At 39.0% G+C, this 18,337-nt stretch overlaps 1 protein-coding gene across 8 annotated transcripts; it reads left to right on the top strand.

Moving 5' to 3' along the window:
• The first annotated feature begins 268 nt into the window (after window positions 1-268).
• Window positions 269-13,809, top strand: LOC108171557 (uncharacterized). 8 transcript variants are annotated; one of them, XM_029101570.2, is made up of 9 exons: window positions 359-399; window positions 8,674-8,710; window positions 11,238-11,308; window positions 11,473-11,553; window positions 11,772-11,843; window positions 12,925-12,981; window positions 13,144-13,190; window positions 13,367-13,397; window positions 13,532-13,702. In XM_029101570.2, exons 3-9 carry the CDS (start codon window positions 11,303-11,305, stop codon window positions 13,604-13,606), a joined length of 369 nt encoding a protein of 122 aa, XP_028957403.1. In that variant the 5' UTR covers window positions 359-399; window positions 8,674-8,710; window positions 11,238-11,302; the 3' UTR covers window positions 13,607-13,702. The 8 variants fall into 8 exon arrangements, with proteins under 8 accessions (XP_028957387.1, XP_028957403.1, XP_028957442.2 ...); XM_029101609.2 differs by lacking the exon at window positions 13,144-13,190 and having other exon boundaries at window positions 13,532-13,809; XM_070822431.1 differs by lacking the exon at window positions 13,144-13,190 and having other exon boundaries at window positions 13,367-13,443; window positions 13,532-13,716.
• Window positions 13,810-18,337: the final 4,528 nt, after the last annotated feature.

Genomic DNA, 18,337 nt, shown 5'->3' with positions numbered 1-18,337 from the left:
TTTTGCATGTTTCTGACAGCGAGGGTTTTGATTTTGCATTTTTTTCGTGTGTGTTTTTTTTATTTTTTTGTTGATATCAGATATCAGAGATTTGTACCTATTTTGGATTCGATTGGGATTTGGTTGGAACCGATCTAATCCGGCGTTTCCAGGTCAGTTTTGCTCTGACGACGAGCCCGTAGCTTATTCCCTTGAGAGCGACAAGCTCAAAACGGGGAGTATTGAGAGCATTGGAGGAGAAGGAGAAGAAGACGAAGAGGAAGAGCCCGTGGACGAGCCCGACGATGCCATGGAGGAAGACGCAGTCAACCCCACCGCCGTCTTTTGCATCAGGCTCAAGCAGCCCAAGTCCAATTTGCAGCACAAGATGAGCGTTCCCGAGCTTTGTTACAATTTTAGGTAAATTTTGAAATTCTTTTTATTAGGGGTGGGGGGCATTTGATTGAATTGTGTTTAGATATTGGTTTCGAAGCGGTACCACAAATAAAATGAGAATATTTGTATTGGTTTGAGCTTTGTACATCTGTGTTCATGGATAAAAATTCAAAATTTTCTAAAATGAATCAAGAAATTGTTGTTATATAGTATATACAGAGATGGGAAGGAGAGAAAAGTTGTTGACTTTGAAAGGTGGAGAGAGAAGGATTGATATTGGGGGATTCTATAGTGGGTATTTCCAAAATTTTAGGTCTTTATTGATTTAGTTACGCCATGGCTCTATGAACCGTAGCCAATCAATAACTTTCTATGATGTGAATAAAGGTGGACATGAGAATTTTTGGTACCGGATAATGGCTACTTCATTCTTACAACTCAGGAGACCTTACCTCCTCTCTTCACTTTGTAATTCAATCGATAGCTTTAATACTAATTTCCTGCCTTAGTCTGACAGTTGTATGAGTTATCAGCTTTTTGCAATACAGGAATTGTTATATTTGGGTGCTCTTTCGTTTCTAGTTCAATTTTTTGCGTGAAAATTTAAAAAAGGAGAAATGATGATGGTTAATTTTTTTCCAATATTTGATTTTCGTGGTTTAACTCCGCCGTGTAAGTTTATCTTACATTGCCGGTCCCAAGCCCGGATAAAGGAGGAGGGGGAGGGCGTCAGGTAGTCGACAGCCGGCACTCCATGATTACGTCGAATCCTTATGAAAATGAATCCAGAAAGAAATCGCGCTAAAGCTAGGGCGTCACCCGTAAGTGGCGCGCTGTGTGGCCCGAGCACAGTGATAAGTGAGCAAGGGTCGCTGTATCTCCATCGGCACCCGGATGCAGTGTTAAATGAGCAAGGGGGTTATAGAAACTTCTTTTCGAACGACTCCACTCAAAGTTGTTTGGGAGCATATGCTCCTATCAACTTTACACGGGACACACAAAAGAAGTACTTTGATCCTATTAGACGGGGAAGGGTGAAGAAGCTAGGACAGAAGGGTAGAGTTCAAGAGAGCAAAATGCGTTTAGGAACGTGGAATATAGGAACCTTGACGGGAAAATCTATGGAAGTAGTAGAAGTTATGGTGAGGAGCAGGATAAATATTATGTGCCTACAAGAAACTAAGTGGGTTGGTCGTAAGGCAAAGGATCTAGAAAACTCAGGGTTTAAACTATGGTATTCGGGCACAAATAGAGCGAGAAACGGTGTTGGCATCATCGTGGACAAGACCTTGACACAAGATGTTGTAGATGTCAAGAGGGTAGGAGATAGAATCATGGCAATCAAGATTGTAATAGGACAAGAACTTATCAATGTGATTAGTGCGTACGCACCTCAAGTAGGGTTGGATACGAGTTCGAAGGAGAAATTTTGGGAAGACCTTGGAGACTTGGTGCAAGGAATTGCTCAGACGGAGAAGTTATTTATAGGAGGAGATTTAAATGGACACGTGGGCAGGGAGACAGGCAACTATGAAGGTTTTCATGGTGGCCATGGTTTTGGGGAGAGAAACGAGGATGGGGAAGCTATCTTGGATTTTGCAATGGCATATGATCTCTTCTTAGCCAACACCTTCTTTAAGAAGAGAGAAGAACATGTGATCACCTACAAGAGTGGGTCGTAAAAAACACAAATAGATTTTCTTCTAATGAGGAAAGGGGATCATATAACTTGTAAGGATTGCAAAGTTATACCAGGAGAGAGCGTGGCTAATCAACATCGCTTGTTGGTGATGGATGTACATATCAAAAGAGTGAGAAAAAAGAACAAGACTTGGAAGTGCCCAAGGACTAGATGGTGGAATCTAAAAGAAGAAAAACAAGCCATTTTCAAAGAGAAAGTAATCACCCAGTGTGTGTGGGATAGAGAGGGGGAAGCTAACCAAATGTGGGATTCCATGGCTAGTTGTATCCGAAAAGTAGCAAAAGAGGTATTAGGAGAGTCCAAGGGCTTTGCCCCACACCAAAAGGAATCTTGGTGGTGGAATGAGGAGGTACAAACAAAGGTGAAGGCTAAGAAGGAATGTTGTAAAGCCTTATACAAGGATAGGACCGATGAAAATGGTGAAAGGTATAGAAAAGCGAAGCAAGAGGCGAAGAAAGCTGTGAGAGAAGCTAAGTTAGTGGCTTATGACGATATGTATAAGCGACTAGATACCAAAGAAGGAGAGTTGGATATCTATAAACTAGCTAGAGCAAGGGAAAAGAAGACAAGGGACCTAAACCAAGTGAGGTGCATCAAGGATGAGGATGGAAAGGTTCTTGCTACAGAGAACGCGGTTAAAGACAGATGGAAAGGTTATTTTCATAATCTTTTCAATGAAGGACATGAAAGGAGTGCTTCTTTAGGGGAGTTGAGTAACTCAGAAGGGTGTAGAAACTACTTTTTTATCATAGAATCCGGAAGGAAGAAGTGGTTGTAGCTTTGAAGAAGATAAAGCATAGAAAAACAATAGGCCCAGACGATATACCAATCGAAGTGTGGAAAGTTTTGGGAGAGACAGGTATAACATGGCTCACTGACCTTTTCAATAGGATTTTGAAAACGAAGAAGATGCCAAATGAGTAGCGAACGAGCACTTTGGTGCCTATCTACAAGAATAAAGGTGATGTGCAAAATTGCATGAACTATAGGGGTATTAAGCTAATGAGTCATACAATGAAGCTTTGGGAGAGAGTCATTGAGCATAGATTGAGGCAAGAGACACGGGTTTCGGACAACCAATTCGGGTTCATGCCAGGGCGCTCAACCATGGAGGCAATCTATCTCTTACGAAGATTGATGGAAAGATATAGAGATGGAAAAAAGGATTTACACATGGTCTTTATAGATTTGGAAAAAGCGTATGATAGGGTCCCAAGAGACATTCTTTGGAGGATTTTAGAGAAGAAAGGAGTACGAGTAGCATATATCCAAGCTATACAGGATATGTATGAAGGAGCAAAGACTGCCGTAAGAACTCATGAAGGACAAATCGAAAGCTTTCCCATAACTGTAGGATTACATCAAGGCTCATCCTTAAGTTCTTATCTTTTTGCGTTGGTAATGGATGAGTTAACAGGACATATTCAAGATGATATTCCTTGGTGTATGCTTTTCGCAGACGATATAGTGTTGATAGATGAAACTCAGGAAGGGGTAAATGCAAAGCTTAACCTTTGGAGAGAAGTGTTGGAATCTAAAGGTCTTCGCCTAAGCCGATCAAAGACAGAATATATGGAGTGCAAGTTCAGTGCAAATGGAGGCCAAAACGAGTTAGGGGTGAGGATCGGAGATCAAGAAATACCAAAGAGCGACCGTTTTCGTTACCTATGATCTATCTTGCAAAAGAACGGAAAATTAGATGGAGATTTCAACCATAGAATACAAGCTGGATGGATGAAGTGGAAGAGTGCATCCGGCGTGTTGTGTGACCGCCGTATGCCACTGAAGCTCAAGGGAAAATTTTATAGGACGTCAATAAGGCCGGCGATGCTGTATGGCACAGAATGTTGGGCGGTGAAGCATCAACACGTACACAAAATGGGTGTAGCGGAGATGAGGATGCTTCGTTGGATGTGTGGGCACACGAGAAAGGATAAGATTAGGAATGAGGATATCCGGGGTAAAGTAGGAGTAGCCGAAATTGAAGGAAAGATGAGAGAAAATCGGTTACGGTGGTTTGGACATGTGCAAAGAAGGCCTACTGACGCTCTGATTAGAAGATGCGACTATGGGACAGAGGTTCAGGGCCGAAGGGGTAGAGGAAGACCTAGGAAAACTTTGGAAGAGACCCTAAGAAAAGACTTAGAGTACTTGGATCTAACGGAGGACATGACACAGGACAGAACACAATGGCATTCTAAGATTCATATAGCCGATCCCACTCAGTGACTTGGATTTTCCAAGTCTCCAACCGAGAAGTTTTCCTCACTCGGGAAATTAAGGGAACACTACCTCAACCTACATGCTCCACTCACAAAGCTTCAACATACAAGCTTCAACATACAAGCTTCAACAAAAGAAAATTCAAATAACTTAGCGAAGAAGGCTTTGGTGTATTTAACACAATACGTTGAAATGAAGGAAAGCTTATTTATTGATATCCCCGATCAGTTACAAATATGTACATATACTTGAGTCAAAATAAACAAACAAGAGGGAGCCTTCACAAAGGTTGCTTAGGAGAAGTCTCAGCAGTCGGTAGAGCCCCAGAAAGAGAAGGCACCGGAGGGGGATCATTCGGAGCCTCAGTACTGGACAGAATCCTAGAAGGATGAGGCATCAGAGGTTGATCATTTGGAGCTTCATTACGCCATACAACCCTAGAAGACGAAGGCAATAACTGCCTTTGGAACAAACCCACAAATATCTGATGATCAAGTAAAACCTGACCATCAGATTCCTTCATCTGGTCAAGCTTCCTCTTCATGTTTGTAGCATAGTCATGTGCGAGCCGGTGCAACTGTTTATTCTCATGCTTGAGCCCTCTAATCTCCTGTTTGAGACTCATCACTTCAGCCGCCAATGATTCAACTTGGCGGGTTCGAGCAAATAGGCGTTGGGCTATATTAGACACAGAACCTGCACACTGAACACTGAGAGCCAGAGAATCCTTAACAGCTAACTCATCAGACCGTTTGGAAAATAGTCTGTTATCTTTGGGAGTGAGAAGGTTCCTGGCCACTACCGCAGCGGTCATATCATTCTTCATCACGGAATCCCCAACGGTAAGAGGACCAGTAGGGGAGACGAAGGATGGGCGCCATATGTTGTCTGGAGAAGGCGGGGCTGCCTCTTCAACAAGGTTCAAGTCAAAACGACGGTCGGAGGGGCCAGACATTTTCAAAGGTGTTGAAGAGAGAAGAGGTTGGACAAATTAAGATCTTAGAAGTGCAAGAATGAAGCTTCTACTGGTGGATATTCAAGTGTGCTTTGGAACTTAATGTCATCCCCTATAAAAATCTGCACTCGACGAAGCTTCAGAAATCGAAGAGGCGTTTGCTTTCTCAAAAGCTGGGCTGCTTAGAGACCACGAGGGTCGATCTCAGAAATCGAAGAGGCGTTAGCTTTCTCAAAAGCTGGGCTGCTCAAAGACCACGAAGGCCGATCTCAGAAATCGAAGAGGCTTGCTTTCTCAAAAGCTGGGCTGCTCAGAGACCACGAGGGCCGATCTCAGAAATCGAAGAGGCACCTACTTTTCCAACCTTGTCAGCACCTGTCACACGCACACTCAACTTTGCGGAAATTATGGGCATTCTGTCGAAGATTTCTGGAGAAGTAGAAAGCACATGAATCATACTGTTCAATCACCCACTTCCCACACTCAACAGTAGCTCATGGGTACCACATATAACTTTGCCAAAGTTCTCTGACAAAGTTGAGACACGTGAAGCTTGCAGCTCCCACTACATCGCTCTGACCAAGAAGGGTAAAAGAATAGCAAAGAAACAACACTAACAAAGTTTAGACACATAAATTTTGAAGGTCTAGCTACCATATTATTACCCACAAGGGTAAAAGAACAGTACCACTGCTGGATAATTGGAAAGTCCTTGTGTGTCAACCTCTGTGCTTCGTGGCAAGGTAGACTAGCAAACATGCCCAACCTTTACTCTCATTCGAGAAAACACTCCCAACAAGATTGCTTGCTCTAAAATTGAAGAGGCACCGCCCTCCGAATCTCGGGAGCCAGACTCCCAACATGATTACTTTCTCAAAAATCGAAGAGAGGGTAAAGGAACAGTACCACTGCTGGATAATTGGAAAGTCCCTGTGTGTCAACCTCTGTGCTTCGTGGCAAGGTAGACTAGCAAACATGCCCAACCTTTACTCACATTCGAGAAAACACTCCCAACAAGATTGCTTGCTCCAAAATCGAAGAGGCACCGCCCTCCGAATCTCGAGAGCCAGACTCCCAACATGATTACTTTCTCAAAAATCAAAGAGACACCACTCTCCGAATCTCGAGAGCCAGACCCCCAGCAGGATTGCTTTCTCAAAAATCGAAGAGGCATCGTTCTCCGAATCTCGAGAGTCAGATCCCCGACAGGATTGCTTGTTCGAAAACCGAAGAGGCACCATTTTCCCAACTTCAAGAGCTGGATCTCCTTGGATAAAGCTTGTCTGTAATCTTCACACGCAACATCAGCTTTCTAGATACCACATACCACTTTTTCAAAGTGCTCTGACAGAGTTAAAACATGTGAAGCTGGCAGCTCCCACTACCGTGCTATGACCAAGCAGGGTAAAGGAATAGCATTATTACTTGATGTTAGGGAGACTCCTATATATGTCGACCTCCATCCCCAACGAACAGGCAGACCTGCAAAAATGCTCAACCCTTCCTCTTATCTGAGAAGGCACTCCCAACGAAGCCTTTCGAAATATTCAACTTTCTTTCCCCCCGATAATACCTCTGTAAACAAGCTATACTAGAGCAAGAATATCTCATATCATCAGGGTTAAAAGCAAGAGTATCCCATATCATGCTTTTTCCCTGTCTTTTCCTTTGGCCTTGTTCTTACCTGCAAGACAAGGAGAAAGAGAACAATCAGTCAGCACTTGGAATCAAGCTTCCAGCCAGGAACTGACTGCCTGGAACCCCTTACCTGATTACTTACCTGGCATTGCTCTCGAGTACTCATCTTCAACATCTTATGCTTCCAGGGAAGATACCACATCTGCCTGAGGAACATATAGGGCAAGTGAGAAGGATACAAGGAAGCATATGGAGACAAGCGTAACAGCACACGTGCCAATACATCCACTACTCTGTCAAAAGCAAAAGTATCCCATATCAGCAGGGTCGAACGTACTCTAGATTTGATGGACTTGTTTTGACCCTCAAATTCTTCAGTCGGCCTTATACTCTGGAGGAAACCAGAAAACCCTCCAGCCCAGTTCAAGAATAAGCCTGTGGAAAGTTACTTCTTCAAAAGCAAAAGTATCCCATATCATCTCTTCTCATTTTTCTTCTCTTTATCCTTCATGCTGCCTGCAAGATAGGGAGAATGTGAACAATCAGCCGGAGCTCTGATTGCTTACCTTGTCTGTCACCTCTTTCAGCAGATCCCCTAACTCGGCGACTTGGGGGACTCCTACTACATGGTTTGTATCGCGCTTGACCAAGCCTGAAACTACAAGTAAGCTTCAAGTGAAATTGATACATTACCTTGTGCATCTCCACCAGTTACAGATACCACCCCTGGATGGAGGAAGAGTACTTCCAGAGAAGATGCCACATCTACCTATGAGACAGATAAGGGAAGTCAAGACGATACCACACTCCGGTACTTAGAAGTTTCGTGGTTACGAGATCATTCTCCCACAATATTTCCTAATGTCATTTGTACTAAATCATTCACTTGTACTCACTAAAGGAGAGCTTGAACCTATGTACTTGTGTAAACCCTTCACAATTAATGAAAACTCCTCTATTCCGTGGACGTAGCCAATCTGGGTGAACCACGTACATCTTGTGTTTGCTTTCCTATCTCTATCCATTTATATACTTATCCACATTAATGACCGGAGCAATCTAGCGAAGATCACAAAAAGTGACCGTTTTCACTACCTAGGATCTATCTTGCAAGAGAACGGAGAATTAGATGGAGATCTTAACAGAAGAATACAAGCTGGATGGATGAAGTGTAAGAGTGCATCCGGCGTGTTGTGTGACCGTCGTAAGCTACTGAAGCTCAAGGGAAAATTTTATAGGACGGCAATAAGGCCAGCGATGTTGTATGGCATAGAATGTTGGGCGGTGAAGCATCAACACGTACACAAAATGGGTGTAGCGGAGATGAGGATGCTTCGTGGGATGTATGGGCACACGAGAAAGGATAAGATTGGGAATGAGGATATCCGAGGTAAAGTAGGAGTAGCCAAAATTGAAGGAAATATGAGAGAAAATCGGTTACGGTGGTTTGGACATGTGCAAAGAAGGCCTACTGACGCTCCGGTTCGAAAATGTGACTACAGGACAGAGGTTCAGGGCCGAAGGGGTAGAGGAAGACCTAGGAAAACTTTGGAAGAGACCCTAAGAAAATACTTGAGTACTTGGATCTAACGGAGGACATGACACAAAACCGAGCGCAATGGCGTTCTAGGATTCATATAGCCGACCCCACTTAGTGGGAAAAGGCTTTGTTGTTGTTGTTGTTGTTGTTGTTGTTGTTGATTTGATTTTCGTGGTTTGTTTATACAGATATTTTGTTTCTTGGGCTGATTGCACTTCTTCTTCGTTATTTTTAGTACACATATGAAGAGGATTTGTGAAGTTGCTGTGATTTCATGGTAAGTTTCTTTGAACGGATTTGAGACTTGGGATCGTTTGGGGTGTTTTGGAGGTTTCTTTTTTATTTTTTTATTTTTTTAATTGGAGAAAAAATGGTTAACAGTGAATTGATTGTATTTTAATTTTTATTCAATTCATGTACTCATGTTCAGTTTTTGGATTTGATTTGAAGGAATTTCTAGGGTTTATTGGTGAGTTCTTCGAGATGTGAAATGGGTGGTTTTCTTTTGTTTATATCTGGGGCTTTTGTAGTTTGGGATTTGTAAATGAATTGAAATTTATTGTTTTATGGTTTGGTTCTCTTTTTGTTTTCAAGAAACAGTGGTCTTCATTTTTGGGGCTATTGTGTGTAGGCTTCCAATGTAATAGCCCGTCCCTAAAAATTATGATTTTTATAATTATAATAAGTGAGTTCACAAAAATGCCCTTCAAGGCAAAGTGTTGACTTTTGTTGACTGTTGTGTCGTGTCATGTCATGTAAGGTTCATTTTCTTGGCGTATCCTCGTAGTACTTGTCGTTATGAACGCGTGGGCGTAAACGGATAGTGATTTGGAGTTATAACGAAGGAGATATTAGCGAATGAAGCTAAGGGTAAAATTGTAAATTATTATTTTCTAGAAAACTCCAGATTTCTGGAGTAAAATCTGGTCATGCCACGTGTGTGGCCTAGATTAAAAGAAGCAAGAAATGGTTGGTGGAGATGGAGTATAAAGGAGAGAAGGGTGGGAGGAACTGGACCAATCAGAAAAGGAGAGATGTGAGGGTGACCAATCAGAGAAGAGAGAAAGGAGAGAAAGGAGAGGAAGGGAGAAGGAAAGGAACCCGACGGGTTCCCCTTGACCCGGTTCGGCCAACCCATTTCTCTTCAAGTTTTTCGACGGTTTTGTTCGATTTTCCTTCGATGTTCTGACAAATTGTAGCCAACCAACACCACCAATCAACATGGCGTCACCCTAGCTTCCATTCCCACCTAATTTTGATGGCCATTGGTCTTGATTTCATGGTGAAAGCTTGCGTCGGCCCCTAGGACACCCATGGTGGTGAATCCGCCATTCCTGAAATGATTTCTCTCGATTTCCACCATCAAATACTTCCCTTGAGCCTAGAAATAATGCCCAATCATTGGTTGGAGCAGCAGAGTTGAGTTGAGGACAAATCAAAGCACCCCAAACCTAGGGTTCAAGCGGATTTTCATGAAATTGAGGCTTTTCCTGGCCAAATTGGCCGTAATCACAGGTGTGAAAGTTTCTCCAATCATTGAGATCTTCATTCTTGTAAAATTTGGTAATTTTTAGAAATAGTTGATTTTTCCAGTGAGTCAGGGCGGCCGACCACTACCCACTGCTGCACGTGCGGTAGCGCGTGGCCAGGGGACTATTGATGTTACTTTTAGGCCAAATTAGATGTCTTGAATTCAGTTTTGATATTCGTATGACGTAAGTTGGTCGCTTGAACCTAAATTCATTACGATACGTTACTTGGTAAAAATATGAATCGACGATTCGACCGTTGGATCGTCACTAAACTTTGATACGTTGTAGTACATAATATTTGAGGATTTTATAAACTTACGGATCGTGAATTCGATGTACGAATCTTCCTGAATAGAATATGTAAGTTAAGTGTTTTATTGACAAGAATTCTGAGATATGGTTTGATAATTGTTTTAAGCGCCGATCGTTCGTAACGCCTCAATGTTTGTACTAGGGAGTTGTAGTGCAGACTCTAGGTGAGTGGGCTTTTGATTTTCTATGTATACGTATATATGCTTTACGTTTTCCCAAAAATTGTTTTAAATGGATTTACGATTTTAGATGCCATGTCAATTACATTACATTTTAGAACGTGCATTAGTATAGTTATGCATATCGTTGTTTGACGCTGTGGATGCTCAAGTAAGCTTCAGGTGAGTATATATTGATGGTAGGGATTGTAGTGTGTATGATTATGTTGAGATGCATTTAGAGCTCATTATCTTGCACCCTAGTGCTAGTGCTCCTGCCCATGGCCAAGGCACAGTTCTTCACGTGATGTTCACCTCTCGCACCGCATGCTCACCTTGGATCCAAGTTTGGTGCACAACCTTGTCGTACAGACCACAATAGGTGGTTCCGACTCGTAGGTGATCTGCGATTTATCGCACATTCTTTACATGATCGTAGCACTTGAGCGTACTTATTTGCACCCAGCCCTGTCGTACAGACCATCTTTGGTGGTTCCGACTCGTGTGTAGGATTAGAGTGATGAGCTATAGGTTCAGTCGTACAAGTCACATTAGGTGACTCCGGCTGACATATCATTTTACATTGATTTACTTTACCTGGCTTACTTATTCTCATACTGAGATACTTGACATGGCATATACTTGGTACTCTTAAGCATAATTTCTATATACGTATGTATTAGTTTTTTCTGGAAAACTATACGGGTTTTACGGCAAAGGGTTATTATTTTTGGAAAGAGAAATGGTTTTTTAAAAGCTTTGTTTTTACCCACTCACGTTTTCTTGTTTTGCGCCCCTCCAGGTTCTAGTAGCAAAGTTTCTGTATCGACGAGGATTCTTGGCATATCCCAGTACAGATGGCTTCCTATGATGGTATAATCCTTATCTTACCTTACTGTACTTTACTTATGCTCTGACTTCGCATGTGAAATGGGTCCATACCCGCTCACCGCGCACTCATGTACTTAGACACTTTTAGGTTTAAATTTATTCATATTTTCCACATCACTACACTTTATGGCTTCGTCACCTTCCAGGTGTCGGCCAACACAGCTCGATTCGGAGTCCTAGTTAAATTTCCGGGTCGGGGTGTGTCATCCAAGCTATTTGTGCTTGAGGTATATAATTTCAGCTTTTCTCTTTGGGTTCTTTATTGAAGAATTTAAATTTTTATGTGCTCTGAAACTCAAAAATGTTGGGATTCATCTGATCTTATATTTTTGTGTATTTTAAGAATACCTGCTACTTTTTTACGGTTTTGTATGATATTGTGTGTGTGTGTGTATATTTGGCTCAAAACAGAAAGTTACTTGGTCCTAATGTGTTGTTCATTTAGCTGCAGCCAAAGTTCCGGTTATATCTAAATGCGGAAAAATTCGAAAAGCTTTCCACTCGAAAATGTTTACAAGTAAGCTTACATATATGATTCTGTTTGTGTATTATATTTTTTCTAGAATTCGGTTACTATGCACTCATCAGGGAAGTCAAATCTCATGTGATTTGTACATCCACATTCCTTACAATTTGCATCTCATTCTATGCAATCTGTTGGTGATCAATTCAATTCTCATCTTGAAGCTCTTCCTTCCAGATATGCAATCTTTGGCCCTCTTTTGCATCTCAGTATATGTGTACAGTAGAATCTTACTGCATGTATTAATAATCTATAATACATGAACATATTATAGTAACTAAGTTTAATCCCTTATTTTAGTATTTAACTGGGATGTAGATTTCATAATTAAAATAATGCTAGCATTATTAAATGTTAGTAATTACACTTCACTCAATTATATCAATCCCTTTCAATATGTAGATGTAAGTCCCTTATTAGTGCCATCAGGGGTTGATTAATCCTCATATGCGTAGCAATAATTATTAGTGCCATGCTATGTTAGTGCTTACATGAATGCATTTTCAAATGAATGTTAGTATATTCTTGGGTATGTTATCAACACTATTCTCCAATCCAAGTTCAGCCAGGTACCTACTAACCGATCTCTCAATCTCTTTACATCAATATATTGGTTTTTTCGTTTGCTCATCATATGCTTTGCACAATTACATATTTAAATTTTCCAGAATATATGTATGTATGCTAAATAACGAAAAGCTTCCGGTACTGTTCACTTTAATGAAAAACCACATTTTTACACTAAAAGGTCAATCCTGGTACTATTCACTTTACCCTTTATTTGTCTTTATCGTTAAAACTCAAAGTTTTTGAGCCATTTTCATTAGTTTTCCTAAATAATAATGGGTGAATAATGAATGTTCTGCCAAGTAGCATGTTATTACCAATCTTGGTAGATTTACAAAGCATATGAGAGAGTTCGTGTGAAATTTGCTTTGGTGGCTGAGGTAAAATCAACAAGCTATATTACACATTTAACCATTTACATGTATTTTATCACAGATGTTGAGAAACCTTAGAATTAATCATCTGTAACAATAAATGTTAATTATTCAAGCTTGGATTTTCTTGGCAGTGGCTTCCTTCGTTAACCTCTACAACTGAGTCTCTCTTTGCTTTCCCACTTTCTCCGGTACTCTCTCTCTTTCTAATCTCTATTGAGTTTTTTTTCAATTTGTCAATTTATATAATTAATTCTTTGATATCATATTTGATGCGTTTGATTTGGTTTTGTGAATGTCTTCCTAACTTTTCCACTTTGGATTCAAATAATAAATTCAATGTTTGTATACAGAACAGAATACTGATTTTTGAACAAGGCAATTCAAAGCTCGAAAATTTGTATGTTATGCATGAGCTGACTACTTTTTTTTCCCCACTTTTCGACTTTGAGAAATTGCAGTATTTTAGCCCAATTTGCTAAATTGTTTTGTTTATTTTTAAATTAATTATGTATGAATTAACATGGAAATGTTATATGAATTTGGTATAAACTTTAATAGAACTTATATCTGCAGGTTGAATATGCCATTTGCCAACTTATTTTTGGTATGAGAAAAAGATTACACTATATACACACAATGCAATATGATAGGTCTCTGGAAAATGAACTACATAATGATATTTACCCATCTGTTTATATACATGTTATTTTAATTGATATAATGTTATATATAAAACAGAGCAATATTTGCGAAGCCAAAAGCAAGAATGGGTACGAACATGGAATCCATGCCAAAATCTCACATTTGTTCTGAGTGGTCTTGATGGAACATGTGATGTGAAAAATAAGTTAACACACAAAATTAAACCCTCTTTTTATCAATTGTAGCAAAGTATGTAAATAGGGATCGTTCTAGACCGGGGATTAGGAGGGATTGCTAAACACTTGAAAACTGACTTAGAAATGTAAAAACAAAGTTTAAAGCACTAGATTAGACTCAAAGAATGCAAAACTCACGTTAAAATACTAAAACGAACCAAAAGAATCAAAACAGCAACCAAACACTCAAAACTGCCTAAAAACCACTTTCTGGGCAGTTTTGGGACTCTAACTCAACTTGGACGAATTTTGGTTTCCTAATGACCTAAAACACCTAAAAACATAAACCAACACACTTTCCAATTAATCTAGGAATTCAAAATAATTGGGGTTTGATTTGGACGAAAATAAACTTAAATGGCAGATTGTAAGAGAAACAGATTGTAATACAAAGTTATGAAGAATCAATGGATGATGGAATGGCTAAGGGGTTCTTCTCCACACATGAAATATATGCAACGTAAATCAATTTCCAGTTATCAATTCAATAAGTTATGAACCTCGACACTCCAAGTTAATTAGGTCCGCTTAAATTAACCTTCAGATTTCCCTAGGATCATTGAATTGGATGAATATGCATCGCAAACAAATTATTCCTAACAAGTTCTTTATATGAACAGCATGATAAAGACACAAGTTAGAATTATTACGTTCTTTGGAAATCATAAGCATCGACAAGGCATTCGTAACTATGAAAAGCATGATACTCTTGCCAGGAATCTACTTAACACGATCGTGACTAGCGACCTTCACTACTTACGAATATAAATTCATAACGATTAGGTGAAACAAATTTATATCCTAGCATCAAATTCAAGCATGCAAATTAAGCGTGCACTCTCAATCAACATACAAGAATAAGTTCTAAATCAAATGGTTAAGCAAATTGTATTCACGACTTATGTAACAATAACTGGAAATAATCAACTCATTTCACATATATAATCATGGTTTTGAATACACCCTTAGCCAAAAACGAAATTAGCCAATCATACTTAAAGCAAAACAAAGATTACATGAATTAGACATTAAAATCCAAAGAAAGAAAACACCTAGAATGCTCCAACTTGGCAGCAAGTGCATCCAAGATTCCTCCTTTCCCTTGCTTGTGGCAGATTGGGTTATGGACAGGTTTTGGGTAGTTTTATGGTGTAGAATGGATGGGGAATGGTATGGAAAGGTTTAGGGTGAGTGTGGAGGAGTGTTTGATGGTTGGAGGGTGGTGGAGAACTCGGCAAAAAGGGTGGAAGAGGGTGGAGTGGCTGTTATGTTTTCTGGGCACTAGAATGGTGTTTTTGGGGTGTTTTGCTGCCTAGGGTGAGTATGGACGAATTTTCTGCATGAATGATGAATATGGGAGGTTCAACCCTTTGCCAAGGGTTGTAAACATGTATATATAGGCCCCAAAAACCCTAGAGAATCAGATTAGGCAGTGGGGAAATGCACAGCAAGGAGGGTGAATTTGTGGTGTGCAATGGTCCAAGGATGAAAATGGAGCAATGATGCAAAGTATGGAGGGTAAAATGGAGTGGTATTTCAGCTAAGGAGCATGAATGATTGTGTTCATTGCATGGAAATGAAAAGGGGAGGTGAAATGTTTCAGAAATTAGTTAAAGGTGCAGCAACATGTGTTGCACAAGGCATTGGATCCCAAATGTGGATGATGGAGCATCAATTGGTGCATGGAATGGTTGTGAAATCTGATGGGTGAAGGGAACAAGAGGTATGCAGCAATTGAGTGTGATAATTGAGTGTATTGAGGCATGAAATCAGAAAATATTTTAGGGGACAAGGATGATTAAGCATGCATGGGAATCCAAAGGGAATGCTATGTGGATTGCATGGCAAGGATGTGTGTCCTTTTGTGGCTGAGTTCATGATCCTTTGTACACTAATTCTTCACATTCTTAGCCTCTTTAAGTCTTCAATTTCGTCCAAACCTTGGTTCCAAATATGTGACATGCATTCCAAGCTCCATTTTGCTCCAAAATGCTCTAAAATGCATCTTCTTGCCTACTTTGTCCTTAAAATCTGAAAACACACGAAAATGACTTTAAACATTAAAATAACTAAGGAAACACGACATAAATGCACAAGAACAAGCCAACTAAGTCGCATAAATATGCTCCTATCAACATGGAATCCATATCACCATGCATACTAATTCAAGGTTTATTGTTTTAATTCTAAAATTAAAATAAATTGTCTTGACTCCAGTTCATGCATTTCTTAACTTCACATGCATAGATGTTGATAAAAAAAGAGCTTCAGGAGGGTCAGTACTAAACATCAACAAATTTGTTAAAGCCTCAGGCTTCCAATTATCAAACTACAGGTAACTACAGATTAGTAGATGTTTAGTAATGACCCTTCTGAAATGTTGGATATATTGTCGATATTATTGATCAATTGAGAATTGGTTTTTTGGGTTTATGAACTTGAATAAAATTCACGTTGAACAACTTAGTTCAGATGTGATTGGAATCTTAACTTCCAATTTGGTTTCAGTTCATGGCTGATATTGTATCTGTTCAATTACCTGGAATTTTCTTGCCAAAATGCCTTTGATTAGGGTTTTAAGATCCGGTTTATGATTCTCCACGTACATGAAGCAAGTTTGTATTACAAATCTTACTCTGTTGGATTTTGGTATTGTTCCTCAATCAATTTGAGAGATCTGTTTTATTTCTATGAGTTATGGGAAAGAATAGGCAATTGCATTTTGGGTGGAATACAAATACTAATGATGCAAGCACCTGAAGCTATGATAATTCATATGCAATTTAGGGTGATTTAATTCTTAAGTAATCAAATTTTGTTTTTAATTTTGTTTTTATTTCAATTTTCATTTCAATGGTGACATACAAAATAAAGGAGGCGCCAATAACGCAGTTATGAACTTGGATATTTTTGGTGGAACAGAACAATTTTTATAGCTTTGTACAATTGGAAGTATAACACTATGGGATATGGAAATAGATTTTTAAAAATATTCCCCAAGGAGTACATTCCCAGTTTTGTTAGCATCCAACTCATGGCTGTAATTTTTGTATATAAACACATTTTTGGAGATTTTCATCTTTAACAATGTTTGAAATCTCACAGCAACGCGCGGGTACATTTGCTAGTCTCTTCTAATATACAGCCAGAGCTTGGTGAAACAAGGTTTTTGAAAAATATAATTACACAAAATTTCCCGACACAAAAAAAAAAAAAAAAAAAAAAGTGCTACTAAGCTCATTCTAACGTCTTATTCCTCCACCCATTTTAAATGATAATTTGGTCGACAATTTTATCCTTGTGTAAATGAACTTCAAAGACCTAAAGACCAACAAATCATATATTGCCACATCATTAGTTATTTTGACAAAAAAATAATAAAATTAAACGACTTTACAACAATGGGAAAAAATCGATGGAATTGATTTAGTGACAACACCGTTTCAAACTTGAACTTCTTGAATCAGGCATCGCGACGGTGACCCACCTAAAAATGGTGAACATATTGTGACAAATTAGGATTGTCTTTGAAATTTTAGGGGCCGTGCTAAATTTGTAAAAGAGACCCTCCTTAAGATAGTTTTAAGTTTTTTTTAAAAAAGTATGATAATGTATTGATACTAGAAAACATTCACTTAAATCAAAACAAAGCCACTTAGTACTACGGTTTAGTAGTATTCCTCTTCATTTGTAAATGAGAGTTATTAGGTTCAATTCTCATCAAAGGCGAATTTGAAACACATTATTATTAGCTCATTGTGAGGCTTAGTCCACTTTCCCACCCCGTTAGTGTAGATAATATCGTTTATTAAAATATATATATATATATATATATATATATATATATATATATATATATATATATATATATATATATATACATATATCAAAACAAACTTTAGCACTCATTGATTGCATGTTTACAAATGACTTTAATGATAAGTAAAGAGAGATACAAACATAACATTCACTAAATAATCAAAAGCAATTTTATCTTAAATAACCAAACATGGAAAGAAAAATTTCAAACATTCACTTGAATATATAACATTGTTATATAATAAAATTAAGAAACTGTCGTTTTTAAGGATGTTATTATTGACACTCAAAATATCTCATTGTACTCTAAGTTTTTATTAAAAAAAAAAAAAAAAAACTCTTTTAAGGAATGCACAATATGTTGTTTTAAAGTACTAACAAAAGTAATTTTTAAATATAGAACATTATTATAGATGTTAGATGGCAAAAATTGAGGGCCGCTTCAAATTTAGGGGCATGTGCGACTGCACTTTTTTCTTCTCCTCAACGCCCCCTCTACGGCAAATCCTTGTAGAAATCGATGGCAGTTGCAAACATTTGAGCGTTCAAAGAAGAAACTATGGTGAAAGCAAAGAATAAAAGGGAGGTGAAGGCATCAAAATCGCACTCGCGTTCGTCAGCGATTTCATCAGAATTTGGGAGAGGATTTAGTACAATAGTCTTATGTTAGTGTAGAGGATTTTGCAGAGTTTTCTATTCGCTGGAATTTGGGAAATGGTGGTGGTGGGATGGAACCGAGGAGAAAGCAGGAATGGGTGTTCAAAAGCTTTCACTGCTAAGTTTGCTGCAACATTAATATTCCTTTGCCTCTAGTAAGAGCTTCCTCTGATGGGTCTTTCCATTTGTC

This window comes from Malus domestica, chromosome 01, assembly GCF_042453785.1.
Source record: "Malus domestica chromosome 01, GDT2T_hap1".
Taxonomy (NCBI): Eukaryota; Viridiplantae; Streptophyta; class Magnoliopsida; order Rosales; family Rosaceae; genus Malus; species Malus domestica.
Note: the sequence above shows the minus strand (reverse complement) of the source record. Positions and strands in the feature narration are given on the sequence as shown.

Bases quoted from the DNA above. Each gene is read 5' to 3' on its own strand.
- LOC108171557 (XM_029101554.2), top strand. The intron at 13,191-13,366 runs GTATGTTATGCA...TTATATCTGCAG, and splicing joins AATTCAAAGCTCGAAAATTT to GTTGAATATGCCATTTGCCA. The intron at 13,398-13,531 runs GTATGAGAAAAA...TATATAAAACAG, and splicing joins CATTTGCCAACTTATTTTTG to AGCAATATTTGCGAAGCCAA.